The sequence below is a fragment of the Pleurodeles waltl genome, chromosome 7 (genome assembly GCF_031143425.1).
Source record: "Pleurodeles waltl isolate 20211129_DDA chromosome 7, aPleWal1.hap1.20221129, whole genome shotgun sequence".
NCBI classification, from domain to species: Eukaryota; Metazoa; Chordata; class Amphibia; order Caudata; family Salamandridae; genus Pleurodeles; species Pleurodeles waltl.
The window spans coordinates 82,295,160-82,310,218 of record NC_090446.1 but is presented as its reverse complement, the minus strand read 5'-3'; the positions used below and the strand labels follow the sequence as shown (position 1 = coordinate 82,310,218).

Below are 15,059 nucleotides of genomic sequence, written 5' to 3'. Positions count from 1 at the left end.
AGCCCGTCCTGCCCTTGCTGTCGGTGATGGCGTTCTTGGAAGGGAGGCACTAGGCGAGTACATTCGCGAATACTGCGAATCCGGGGAGGCCGCTGGTCTGTTAAGGCTCTCTAGCCATCTTGGAGATAGGTTGATGGGCGAAACATGCCCAGATGATGCCGCTCTTGAACGAGATGAGTCGCTCGGTATGGAGACCACGGGAGATGGTGCGGCCTTGTCTGCTGGCGGAGGGCGATGTTCTACTCCCTGCGGTACAGGTAAAACCTGTGTCGACGTCGACGGCTGTGTCGACGTCGAAGGGCGCCCCATTGATTGCTCTTGCCTCGACGTTGAGTGTCTCGACGTTGAGTGTCTCGACGTCGAACGGCGATCTTTGGACCTCGACCTACTCGCCGTCGTGTGCCTCGACGTGGAGCGGTGGGAGGTCGACAGCGGATGTCTCTCATGCCGTCGTGGCGATTTCGACGTTGCGTCTCTTGACGTCGGGGGGCGAACGGCCTTTGGCGGCGACCGGGCACGCCGGCGATGGCTCGACGTTGATCGGCGGGCTGCCGTCGACGGAGATCTGCCCCTGCAATGGTGTTCCCTCAACGCCGTCTCCTTCGACGTCGGGTGGGTCGCCGTCGACGGCGATCTATGCCGGTGAGACGGTGGCAGCGACGACGTCGACGGGGAACAAACAGGTACTTTCCTACCTGCTGACGTCGACCTAGCCATTCTCTCCTGAGAATGGCCTGCTGGTTGCCTGGGAAGTAAAGAGGACGATGTTTTCTGCCTCTCATGAAGCCCATGTAGCCTGATCTTCTCTCTGTCCTTCAGAGTCCTCTTTGACATATTCTTGCAGTGCTTGCAAGTGTCTGGGCAGTGACTCTGAGGCAGGCACACAATACAAAGAGAGTGTGGGTCTGACTGGGCCTTCTTCTTCCCACAAGAAGGGCATTTGACAAAAAGTGAAGGCATTTTTCTGTCAGGAACAAACTGCCAAACACAGACAAAGATGTTATCTGTCGAATGAAACAGGAAAAAACGCTTTTTAAAGTATTTTTCTGAGACAAAACTCAGAAAAACTGAGAGCTCAATGCTCCAGGATCCTCTCAGAAGAAGCCGGAAAAAAGAACTGACCTAACTGTGAACCAACTGTCACCTTTCCTTCACCCCTGAGGCATGGTGGGATACTGGAGGGGCTCAGGGTCTTAAAGGCACGGTGCCAAAGTTTTTATGGTTCTCCTGTGTTAACCTGCATGCAGCCTACTGGCTAAGAATGCTCCATTGTTTTTCAATGTAGTTTTTTCTCTTTTTCTCTAGTGTTTACTGCTGCTTACTTCCCTAAGCCCAGTTTTGGGGGCTTGGGTAGATATTTATTCTCTATTGTAATTTTATAATATAAAAAAATAAAATAAAAAAAAACTTCATAGAAATAAAGCATTTTAGCCTGTTTATAATTATAGCCTGCATTGCTGTTTTACACATGTATAATATGTGTGTATTTTTGTATATGCTCCGGGGTCCCCGCACAAGGGCGGGAATATTCAATGTTTATGACTTTGATGAGGATCCCCTGGAAGAGAACACGCTAACAACGAGAGATTGGCACTGTGACATGGAATACACTGACACTCTGACAAAGAACACATTAACACTATGACAGAGAATATACTCACACTGGGACAGAATACGGTGTCACTGTGACAGAGAATACACTGACACCCTGACAGTGAATACTCTGGCAGTGTAACAGAGAATACACTGACAAAGAAGATATTGACAGTGCGACAGAGCACACACTGACACTGTGACACAGAACACATTGACTCTGTGACAGAGGACACATTGACAATGGGACAGGAAATACACTGGCGTTGTGAGAGAGTACACTGAGGCTGTGGTAGAGAACACATTGACACTGGGAAAGGGAATAAAGTGACACTGGGCAGGGAATATACTGATACGAGAACAGACAATTCAACTTTTCAACAGGAAATACAATAGGGCAGAGAATAAACTGGACGCTGAACCAGGACTACTGTCAACTTGATGCAGAGAGCACAGTGACATTGTGGCAGTGAATTGCACCTAGTGTATTGCAATATCACAATAAAACTGAGATATGCAAAACAGTCAACCGATCCTTGGACAGGGAAACATTATGTTATAAACCAAGGAGATTAATGCTGGGAAATACACCAAAGGCCTTCCTTTTGGTGGATGGGATAATCCGTCACAATGTTGTGGATATCCCACCCGCCGTATTACAAGCGCCATGGAGTACAATGTACTTGTAATACAGTCGACTGGAAATCTACCATTTTTGTGATGGCGTATCCCACCCGCCAAACTCTAAATAAGGCACTGAAACTTGGAATATGTGGAGACATCTGAAGGAGGAAACATATAGATGGAAATATATAGCTATAGATGGAGAGAAGGCATGTTGGGGCTGAGAATGTATAGGTTGTGGGAAGGTAGAATCTGGAAGTGGGACAAGAATATAAAGACTGACACCAGGGCAGGGGTTAACAATCACTGACACTGTGATGGGGCGGTAACACCACGGACACCAAGACAATGAGACACTGACACTGGAAAAGAGAGACACAAACACTGGCACAGGGACAGTGAGACATTGGCACTGGAATAGAGAGACACAAACACAGGGACAGTGAGACGTTGACACTGGAATAGGAAGACCAATCCGTGACACGAGGACAGGGCGGCACAATCACTGGCACTGGAACAGGAAGACTATGGCACTACAACATGAAGAATGTGTCACTGGAACCTGCAAACTGCCTCAACCACTGGAAAACTTATGATACTGAGGTCATGGCTCTGTTCACATATGCGTAACTTTAGAGGAGGTGGCATAACAGCCAGAGCTGCTCCGCCTTTGAAACTGGGGAACCAGGTTCGAGTCTCGCCATCCGATCAACGTCCTGTGGTTTTGGGCAAATTACTGAACACCCTGGCTCTACGCAACGTGGTCCAAGAGCGATGCAAACTTTAAGTGAGAATTATGAAACCACCCAAGGCCACCTTGCGTGGCTTTATAAATCTGGAGTAATGCGACACAGCGCAAATCACTGCGTTAAACTACTCTGCGTCAGGGAGGCGTTTCCATTGGTGTTGCGAGGGTGTTCCCACGCAACATCTATGGATTTTGATGCATTCCCAGATTTACAAGAACCTGTAAACATGGGAATGCGCCAAAAAGACACTCCTCCCCAGGAGAGGATTAACGAGGATAAATATTTTCATTTCTCCTCGTTTTTTCCTCCATGTGTCCTGCATTCTGCAGCACATATAGAAAGAGGAAAAGGCCTAACAGAATTATTTTTGTGCAGGAAGGTGCTCCTTCCTGCACAAAAACAATCCTGCATACAACACAGGCACCATTGTGCCTAAAGGGCGCCAGAGCAGGGGAAAGTATAGGAATATGCGGTATTCTTTTAAATACCCCTTTCCCTGTGACTCAGGGCAGCGCAGCAAGGTGACTTGCTGCGCTGCTCAGCGCCACAAAGCCCATGAATATGGGCCAAATTGGTGCCTAAGAGTGCAGGGCTCATTTCCACAGTTGGACTCCCACACACTTACCCTTGGGATTAGGACCTCACACACCAATGCTCAATTTGTAAATCAAAATGTGCCTGTGCCCAAAGCTGTGCCCTCAACCACGTGGCTGCCGCAAAAAAATGTGCGACCACTGAATACTGAGGCAGCATAATCCTGAAGACATTTCGGCCTCTTTAATCCATTTACAGCCACTCCCTGCCCCTTCAGCTCACTCTTCCAGCGTTCTGCTTCCTGCATTTGTGACACTGTTTTGTTTTTCTCTTCCTCCGTCTTTCCCATATGTGTCTCTTCCTCACTGTGCATGCTTGAGGCAGAAAAATAAGTGCCGGCCCTCAAAAATAAGTGGTGGTGCCCCACACCGGAAACCACTGGCTCAAATTAAGCACTGACGCAGACATCAGGGCACGGAAGACACGAAAGCTGTGAAAGATACAAAACCTACACGGGGCAGGGATTCCATTATGACCGTGAGTCACCTTTACCAGAATGGGGCCATCTTACCTCTGGGTCGTGGAGACTCACTCCCGCCTCACAATCCTTTTCAAATGAAATAGGAAGGTATAGCCACTCAGAGTGAATGGAATACGTGTATAGGCGCACTGAGACAAAAGGCACACGGGCACCGTGACGAAATCAGCCCTCTGCACCAAGAAGTCATGTAAATGGCAGATGGAGATACTGCCCTTTTAGGGTGACCACCTGGCATTGAGGCAAATTCTGGACAGGACTGTAAAAAATTCAGGACAAAGGGTCAAAATTCAGGACAAAAATTCAGGACAAAGGGTCAAAATTCAGGACAAAAATTCAAGAACAAACGTCAGTTTTACAGACACACGCAAGAGAGGCCATGCCTCACTATGTTGTCAGTGCATTTATTTACTCTTTTTTAACATCGCACTATTTATTCACTGTGGACCTTTTGTGATTGCCTCCTGGTGTGCTACATTCAGGTGTCACATTACGTCCTTGTTCAGTAGTAAATTAATGCCCTTCACGGCAAGGCCATCACCCCTACCCAAATCTACCCGATCTTTCCTGAAGAGAAAGTAACAGCAAAATTTTGATTATGTTTCTGAACATTTCAAAACCCCTGGCAAAAAGTTTAGGAAACATTAAGGTAATTAACCTTATGCTAGTTTAAACAAATTGAACAAAAACATCTGGCTTACCCCAACCGCCCATGGACTTTCAACCTAATTTTTTTTAAAGAGGCAGGGCAGATGGTGTGGCTGACAGTCTCACACCTAATGACAGGATGTGATGTACCCATAACTTGTCTGTAGTCTCACTGCACTAGAGTGTATGTTTGGGACTCTACATTTATCTCAGAAATGGGAGCCCGGACTACCAATTAAAGATAATAAAAGAGTAGGATGGAATCGAGATCAAATGGGAGATCCATGGCAAGTAATTCAAAGGGTTGCTGCTAACAACTGGATAAATAAAGAAGAGAAGAACAAGGTGGGACAATTCCTAAAATCAGACAAGATGGGTCCACCAAGACTATTTGAAGGTATTGGGTACCTGGGGAGTTGTCTGCACACAGGAGCGAAACAGAAGGGGCACTGTCAAGTGGTTGAACAATCAACACCCATCCACCTTGGCAAACTCTTCTGGTGCAATGGTTCGCTGTTAGTGCTTGTGAAGGGTGAGCAGGGGCCAGACCCCTTGAAAGGTTGTGCAAGGCAATTGCCCGCTTAGTCCATGTCTTTATATGGTTTTGAAATTGAGCAAAAGCCAAACTAGAGATCTGGGTTATCCCTAAGTGTCAAATACACATAGAATCTTCAAAATATTTGGAATGTAAATTGCACAAACAAAATTTACAAATTTTAAAATTTAATTAGTGTTTCTTTAACATATGGCACTGTTTTCGCCTTCATACACAATTAGATCTCAGATTGAACTGGGAACCAGTTACCTTTTGATACCTAGTGATTAATATCTACCATTCTTACACTGATTTCCAGGATAAAAATCTTGGCGGAGCGAACGGTCCCTCCAAGCCCAGTTTGCTTTTTGGTCTTCTCTTCTGCTTTCTGTAGAGGCCATGTGGCACTAGCGAAGATGGTGTGCTACCCCAATGATAGTATTATTTTGCAAACCTTCCCCTGCTCGTCCTTCATTCCTTCTTCAGACAGGCCACACATCTGATTTGGTCGCTGCGGCGCCATCGGGAGCTCTTTCCACTCTAAAGCTAACTGTGACTGCGGGTGGATTAGATCTTCTGGACTTAGAATGCTTTTATTAAGCTGCAGATGTCCAATGGGTGGCTCACTGGCTTTCTGCCCACCTCCCTGCATGAGATGGGGTTTACCAGTAAAGGCTTTTAAGGAAGGCTTAATGCACTGCTCATCGTTTCCTACTGACCATTCTATGGATCACCATCCGGGGTTATCATGCATGGCTTTCTCTTGCCTTGTCAGAACCTGTAAACACACTGACACGAAGAAACCCTATGCTCCTGCACTACCTTTGCTAAGCCTTCCCACTCGCTCAGGATGGCTGTGCCCAGAGCAACTCCATCAGTGGCATGTTGCAGGTGTCTTACAATTGGGGACTTTGTTTCTGAACAGTGAGCTACTAAATTTCCAAACCCTTGTGGCAGACTACCATCTTCACCCCGGTCAACTCCTTACTTACAACCACCTTAAATAATCATTAAATGCCCTATTTCATGTCTGCTACCTAGCACTAACCCTACAAGAGGTGTGCTAGAAGCTCTGTACCATAGGAAATGGTGGCAAATGGATAGAATGGGTGTACAGACCTATCCTGCAACATGGAAACCACTCCAGGTCTTCTTGTCATACTACCTAGGTGATTGATGTAGCCAAACCTCTGCAAGATATGGACTAAAATACTGGACTTTCCCCACAAAGTATCCCAAAGCTGTCACTTTAAGTAAATTCATAGTGCTTCCTTGTGAATGCATTCTGCCCGTTGCTTGCCATTGGCCTTGTGGTTTGTAACTCACAATTTGTTGCTTTCAATTTGCTGGCTTTATTTGTTTTAGGCTATGCAGCTTGAATTTGTCCCTTCCCTTGCCAAAACCTTATTTACAGTATCCTGCCGAGTGCTCCCTTTCTGTAAACAGGCCTGTAAATCTTGTTCTTATCTTATCATATTTGCTGTGCATTCAAAGAACAAAGTCAAATGTCAGGCTCTGTCTTCGGTGGGAACTTAGTGTTTACTTTCCTTTCTCTGACTTCAAAGTGAGAGGATTTATGCAACAATCTTGCTGGATACTGGGGTTAGGAAAGAGTTTTTTCTATCACATGACAACATTTAAATAGACTTCAGAATATATCAGAATTAGAAGTACAAATCAAGCACATTTTTGTTAATTCTGAACTGTGCTGGAAACAAATACCTTTACATGATTAAAACAAATCATTGCATTAGGTGATGCAATTTCCACACATCATCGTCTGTGCACAATATAGTTTGATTTGAAAAACTGTATATTTGTGCAAATGTAATGGTCATTTCAATCAAAAATGTGTTGTCTGTAATGGCAGTGTGTTACCACACCATGCATGCTCCACTCCACTCTGCTCTGCACCACTCCACACCACTGCACCCTACTCTGTATCACTCTACTTTACGCCACTCCATGCCACTGTTCTCTTCTCCCTTCGGAACCACTTCACATTATGCCACTGCTCTCTATGCTACTTCACACTATGCCTCTCTACTCTACCCTGTACTACTCTACTCTAAGCCACCGCACTTTGCACCTCTCTACACCACTGCGCTCTGCTCGTCTGCACGCCATACCACTCCAGTCTAGGCAACACCAATCTAATCCGCACAACTCCAGTCTCTGCCACTCTGCAACGCTGCACTGTACGCCACTGCACTATAAGCTAATACACTCTATGCTAATGCACTTTACTCTGTAACACTCAACTCTATGCCCCTGCACTCTACATCAATACACTGTACATCATTCTAATCTACTCTGCACCTCTGCACTCTATGCCACGGCACTCTACACTACTTTACTCTATGCCATCACACTCTATGCCACTTCATGCAACTCCACTCTAACCTGCACTTCTCCACTCTGAGCCACCTCACTTTACTGTGAAATAATCTACTTTATGCCACTGCACTCCGTGCCACTGCATTCTATGCCACTGCACTCTACCCTGCACCTCTCCACTCTATGCAACTGCACTCTACTCTGAAACAATCTATTCTACGCCACTGTACTCTATACCACTCTGACCACTGCACTCTAGTTCAATGCACTCTACACCACTGCAAGCTGACACTGCTCTGGCCGCCACTATACTCTACACCACTCTGCTCTGTACTACTGCATTTTGCACCAATATACTCTATTCCACTGCATTCTATGCCACTCTACTCTGCCCAATGCCACTCTTTGCAACTGCACTCTACACCAGTGCACTCTAAACAACTGCCCTTTACTCTGCACCACTGTACTCTATGCCACTGTTCACTGTACCACTCTACACCACTGCACTGACACTCTACTCTGCAACTCTGCACTCTGCACCACTCTACTCTATGCCACTGCACTCTAGGCACTATACTCTACTCTACACCACTCTACAATACTCCACTCTGCACCACTCTACACCACTACACTCTATGCCACATGAGTCTACTCTGCACTCTATGACACTGCACCACTCTGCATTACTGCACTCTCTGCTACTCTATTGTATGCCACTCTACTCCACTGCACTCTATGTAACTCTACCCCATGCCACCCTATACCACTGTACTCTGCGCCAATGCACTCTAAACCACTGCCCTCTACTCTGTACCACTGTACTCTACGCCACTGCTCTGTGCCACTCTACTCCACTCTACATCACTGCACTGACACTCTACTCTGCAGTGTTGCACTCTCCACCACCGTACTATACACCAATGTACTATGTACTACTGCATTCTATGCCACTGCACTCTATGCCACTCTACTATGCATCACTCCACTCTACAGCACTTTGCCCTACTCTGCACCACTCTACACTACACCACTGCACTCCCTGCAACGTGAGTCTACTCTGCAAATCTGCCACTGCACCACTCTACACTACTGCTCTCTCTGCTACTCTATTGTATGCCACTCTACTCCACTGCACTCTATGCCACTCTACTCTGTCCCATGCCACTCCATGCCACTGCACTCTAAACCACTGCACTCTACACTTACGCACTCTAAACAACTGCACTGTACCCCACTGCACTGTACTTTGCACCACTGGGCTCTACGCCACTGCTCCTATGCTACTCTACTCCACTCCACACCACTATGCCACTAACTTTAAGCCATGCTGAACAGCAGCTACTCTGGTGTATAACATGGATAATGGCTAAAACACATTAGCAAAGCTAATAACTCTTTCGTAGATGAGACCTATTGGCTTTGCCAATGTTTGTTAGTACTATGAGGTACTGAGGTACCTGAAAGAACTGTGAAAAATACAATTACATCATAATAAAGGCTGCTACAAAATGCGCAAATACATTTTGGTTAAATAAAAAAAAAGTGCTTCTCAAATACAGATTTGAATAATATACAGTTTATACCTAGTGATAACATTTTTTATAACACTCCATTAAAACCACACACTCCACAGCTCACCTTGGAACACCATTACAATGCCTCTCTGAAAGAAATATCTTTGCCACCAGAAAACTTCAAGTGACTCCTTTTAGTAAAGTCAATGCAGGTTTTCAAGTCCCTTTGTATTTGAAGATTTACCGGTTGCCCACATTTGCATGTCTTTAGGGAAGGAGACCCCCTGGCAAGAAGGCCTTTTCTTATCTGTCTGCCCCTCCCACCCTCAGAGCACAGGAGACCCCCTGCCTTCCAGTCCAGCTGGGGAAACTCCTCTGCCGTAATTTCGCCCTGCCTCAGTTGCCCTTTAGGTGAAAGGCTAAAATTACGGACAAATGCCGTCCGTTAAAGCTTTCATCACGGACAACGGACAGCAGGGCGAAATTACGGACAGTCCGTGAAATTTACGGACGGGTGGTCACCCTATGCCCTTTATAAGCGCAAAGCACACTGTGGATAGAGCCGGAGACCTGCAGGCCGCCCAAAGCGCTCTCAGCAGACACATTATCCCACTGAGCTACCTTACTGGCGAGCCTGCCGTAACATTCAGGTGAGTAAATGCCCTGCAGCATTAATCTGCCGAGTTTTTACTAAGTTTGGCACTCTTTTTAGAAACTTAGCAAACAAAAAGGGCCCGAGTGGTCCTGCCTCCTCCATCTTCGGATAGTGCCACAGCCCCTCTCCCGTCCTCTTCCTCTCATTTTCAAGGTTTCCTCATTAGTTGCCCATTTGCATGAGCCACTGGTCGGGCTGGTGGTTTGTGTATTTGAGTAGTCACTGTTTGCCCATCTGCTGCTTCCACAGGACTGAGTGTCAGGTCCAGCGCCTTAGACACGCACGCGGCCGGTGTTTGCGCGCTTTACCTACCCCCGGCCGGTGTCCCATCCAATCAGAGCCCTGCAGCCTCTGCCTGGCACTCAGGACGCTCTGGCGCATGCGCACTGGAATCCTATTATTTCCACCTCGCTGCTGGTTGGGGAGAGTAACTATAATTGCATTCATATAGCGCTTACTTCCCCGTATGAGACGTCAAAGCGCCTTTCGGCAAGTAGCACGCTACTCCCGAATCCAAACGGATTAGTGGTGAGTAGTATAGGGAAATATGAGTCAATTTCAGAGGTGTCTGTTAGTTGGATTGAATAGAATAATGGAGGGAAGGGTCTAGAAAGTATTATTTGTGGGATAATAGTAGTAAGATGAGGTTTGGGATGTGTAAAAAGACAGATGGAGGAGGGAGGACTATCTAGAAAAGGGAGATCATACTAGTAACATGAGATGTGGGACGAGTCAAAGGAGGAATACATGACGGATGAATTTTAAAAGGCCTGTTTGGGAGATTATGGTAGTAAAAGTGAGCTTTGAGGGTGGGCCAGGAGGGATAGGGTAGGGAAGAGTCTAGGAATGGTTATTTTGGGGATCATAGTAGGAGGATCAGCCTGTGAATGAGTGAGAGAGCGGAGACAGAGGACATATTGAGAGAGGTAAAGGGTGGGATCCAGAATAGTGCTTTGGATAGAGTCAAGCGTTTTGTTTTTTCAGTTTTTTTCTTCCACAGTGGGAGTAAGGTAACACATATACAGATACATTAGTACATATGGTATACAGGTATAAGGAAAATAATATACCGAGATTTAAAGCAGTAGAGGTTGGTCCACCTATGGCTTTTGGATTTTGAGGCGGGTGCAATCTGGAGCAGAGAACAACAAAAATACTCCCAAAATACTCATCTCCCACATTAGCGAGTCCTGGCGTTAGCTCTGTAAATCGTCCTCCCATAGAATATTTGAAGATATTCCTATGATTTTCCTTTGATTTTCAGGGGAACCACATGTCCCTGAGGACATCTTTAGTTTGCACACAATTCATGTGGAGCAGGCGGTGCAGCCCTAAAAGGGCAGAATTGCACAGACGGCAAATGAATTGATTTCACAGCTGGCCAGTCTCTCTTCTGGGAGATTGAGACCTGAGAAACCTAATGTCACACTTGAACATGCCTCCAGCAAGCTGACATCAGAATGTGACACTGCTGCAGGAAAATGTTGTCCCATTGTTAAACAATACTGAAACTTTAATTCTCATTATGTCCAGGTTCAACTATTACAATGGTAGCAAATAGGATATGGTTGCACATCCAAGGATTGGTTCTGAGGTTGCACATACACGTACTATCCCTGAGAAAGAAAAAAACAAACCAGAACAATATTTAATTGGATGTCGCCCATAGAAAATGATGACATGGTGCCCTACCATTGGTGTATGCTAATACCCACAAATGTAGTTGGAGTGGCGGTAACAACAATGTTATGTATTCAGATTTGTAGAGCGCGCTTTCATCCCGGAAGGTATCCTGGCAATGAGTAGGTGAGCAGGTGAAAGTCCAGCCAAACCTAGGGCTTAGTGGGACTACAGTCATTCCTTACATAAGAACAATGTGACTGGGAAACTCACATAAGTTCTATGGCATGGAACCATGGCCCATATTTATACTTTTTTAGCGCCACATTTGCGTCATTTTTTTATGCAAAATCGGTGCAATCTTACAAAATATAATTGTTTTTTGTACGTTTGCGCCACTTTTGCGTAAAAAAATGACGCAAATGCGCCGCTAAAAAAGTATAAATCTGGGCCCATGTTGTGGACTTTCACAATGTAATATTGATCATTAAAAAGTATCTAGGCACTATACCCTTTTGTCGACACCTATCCTGGGCTATATTCCATAACACTTATAAGAGTGCACTCAACGCAGTGTTTTATGTCCAGGTTCTAAAGCGCCAATAGCTCTGGCAACCTCATGTGTAGCTAAAACTTACATACCCATATATTCAACTACAGTATGACAATGTGTGGCTCAGAAAATCATCTCTCAGTTTCCATGCACATATGTATTACTAATCATAGAAAAATATACAATGATTTCTTCTTATTGAACAAATATTATCACAACCATCTTAATGCAATACATGTAATTTTGTATCTCTTCTATAAAGCTTACTTTTCACAAATTTCATGCATCATTTGTGTCTCTTAAACGCAATAACCCTATAGTCTAAAATATCTACATGCATATTGAGATGGGTATACTTTTTTGGTCAGTCTTCTAATAGTTATTTCTCATTTCAATCTGTCACTGATAAACCAATATGTGCCCCAATAGACACAACAGATGTCACCTCACTTGGTAATTCTTCAATACTACTAAGCTATTTTACCATTATTACAGTCTGAGACTTGCTTCGTATGCAAATGTCTTACGCCATCTTGAACTAAGGTGTCTTAATGACTAATGAAACACACTAGCACAGTTTTACTGTCGCATTTTCTTTGTTGTCAATGTATTTAGGGTCAGACTAAGTAAAAACATTGCATATGTAGTTGCGGTCTATCGGCTGGGTATCACTGACTCTGCGACCTAAGAACCTGCCCCCCATGAATCTGCTTTTTCTGACTCTAATCCCAGTCCAATGCCACCCCGAGTTCCATTTGAGCAATCTGAAACCCAATAACATCACAATCTGGAATGCAGAATTTGGAATCAATAACTAGGGGTCGGAATTAGCTTCGCAGTAAACATGCACACTGTATAATTAACCCATATTTAGATTGTATTTAACTAAATGGACCACTCCATCTCTTCATGGCAATGTTAGAGGCTCAGATTTGGATTATTCTGGGGAGAAAACCACAATTCCACCACATTAAAAGGATTGAAAGAAAGAATAGTGCTCGATGCTGATGGACCCTGGAGTGGTCCAGGCTCCCCTCAAAGGTTCACAAACTTCCAGATCATATCTAGCTTTTTAGGCCCCAGGTCATAATAAAATGATTACCATGATCAACTGGAAAAGCATTTTTCGTGTGCTTAGCTCGGAGACATCTTTAAGCTTCAGCCCCAGATCAGAGTTCCCCTCCCCCGTCCACCCACAAACTCTGGCCTGCAGGGCTTTGTGGGTCCTCCTGTACTTACCTCGATGCCGAGACTTCACAACGAACACATACTATAAAGGAAACCCCAAAAGAGAGAAAAGTGAAAATGATGATTTGTTTTCTTTAATTAATAATGAATACAAAAACACAGCTAGGGCGAGGTATGGGTTTACTGCTAAGGTAGGTGTAGATAGGCTTGGATTTAGGGTTAGGCTGTCGGTGGAGACCTGTATCTTCTCCATTGCAGACTTCTTCATTAAGGAGTCGTCGATTCAGCCAGATGTTAACTGAAAACATTGTCATTATGAATGATTCGTTTTGTAGTCTACCTCAAAGTATCTCCCTACTATCATTTATTTATTTTCTCGTAGATCACCTGGGGGTGAGGAGGCAAACGTCCTTTGGGGCCTGGGAGTCCTCCATCCCCCGTGTTACCATCAGCTTGATGAGTTTGCCATTAACTATGATACCAGCAAAGAACTGGTGGGTCCTAATTTCCCCCAATCCTGCCTTGCACGGTTGGTTCGACAATCGCTCATATGCTGGCAATGGCCTGGGGAGTTTAGGACCACCTTTCAAAATCTGCCGCCATCTTAAAGGTTGTCAGTCCACAGACATCACAAAAACTGATTTGCCATCGCCGGGGGTGCAGCTTTCGGCATCTTTTGGCGCGTTGGGTTGAACACTAATGACGGAGCCATCTTTAAATCCACGGGTCTTGCGACATCCCATAAGGCTGCAGAGCTCCAGGAAGCGTTGGTGCAGCCGAACGGTGCCCCATGTCAGGGCAACTGGGCAGCCAGCTGAGTATGCCAGCAGTACAAAGCTGTAGGTCACAAACCAAACACTCCCACCACCGCTGGCCACATAGAGGTGGTCACTGATCTGGACCAGGACCACGCAGATAGCGTAAAAGGCCAGAAGCACCAGCACCATTTTGGCCACGCGAAGGTGTACAGCATTTCGCGAGCCACCAAGACGGCCCCCCATGCGGCGGGAGTGTAGGCATAATGAGACCACCAGCAGAATGCTGCAGGTAGTCAGTGCAGCCAGAGGTAACATGAAACCCAGGATAGTGAAAGAAACAATGTAAGATTCGTAGCCCTCAGATATTTCGTAGTAGTCTCCACAGTGCAAGTCTGAGCCATTGGCTGGGGTCAGATTTACAAAAGTGATAGTTGGCCCACTGAGGGCGCTGCAGGCTAGGAACAGAAAAAGCAGGATGCACGGCATGGCAGCAGGCACCCGTAGCCGGAGGCGGGCGAGGCAGAGTGGGCTAAAGCTGGAGATCCTGAGGGTGTAGAAGGCCGAGAGACAGGCGGTGAACCAGAAGCTGGTACTGGCGGCAGTCATGCTGGCAAAGTCCAAAACTTGGTAGACCCATCCTCCGGTGTGCTGGCAGAGGCCAAGGAGGTACACCACCAGCCAAAGGAAGTTGGCCACCCCGTTGAGGAGACTGACCAGGGCAAGGTTACTGATGACTACCTCATTGGTTGGAATGCCCCGAGGTGAGGCTGGCTTCCGGCGAAGGACAGCCTCCAGGATAAAGATGTTGCTAAGGAGGCAGGTGCAGAGCAGGAAGCTGGAGGCCAGAAGAATAGCAGAGACAGTGCCCCAAGAGGTCATCTCCGGAGAGACATGTCCATGGAAGGACACCAACACCATCGAGGGCAGAGGCAGCAGAAGACAGAGGATGATCTAAGCTTGGAAAAGATGATGGTCCAGAGGTCCCTTCAACAAGGGACAAAGAGACGCCTCTGCTTTGGAGAGGAGGAATATGCCTGCGTTGAAAGCAATAAGCACACTCTATGGAAAGTATGAGTTTGACATATGACATGTTTACCACTAAGAAAATGCTTATGCAAAGTAGCTCCCAACCACAAAAGCTTGGAGAGTGGAGTCTCCTAGAGATCTCAGTAGTGGAGCGACACCCTTCACCGCCCCCAATCACCTATGTTTA

The 15,059-nt window shown here is 45.9% G+C and overlaps 1 protein-coding gene across 1 annotated transcript; it reads right to left on the bottom strand.

The window, feature by feature from the left end:
* Positions 1 to 13,702: 13,702 nt before the first annotated feature.
* LOC138246843 (taste receptor type 2 member 31-like) lies at positions 13,703 to 14,725 on the bottom strand. Its single transcript, XM_069201598.1, has one exon. It carries the CDS (start codon positions 14,723 to 14,725, stop codon positions 13,703 to 13,705), a length of 1,023 nt encoding a protein of 340 aa, XP_069057699.1.
* Positions 14,726 to 15,059: the final 334 nt, after the last annotated feature.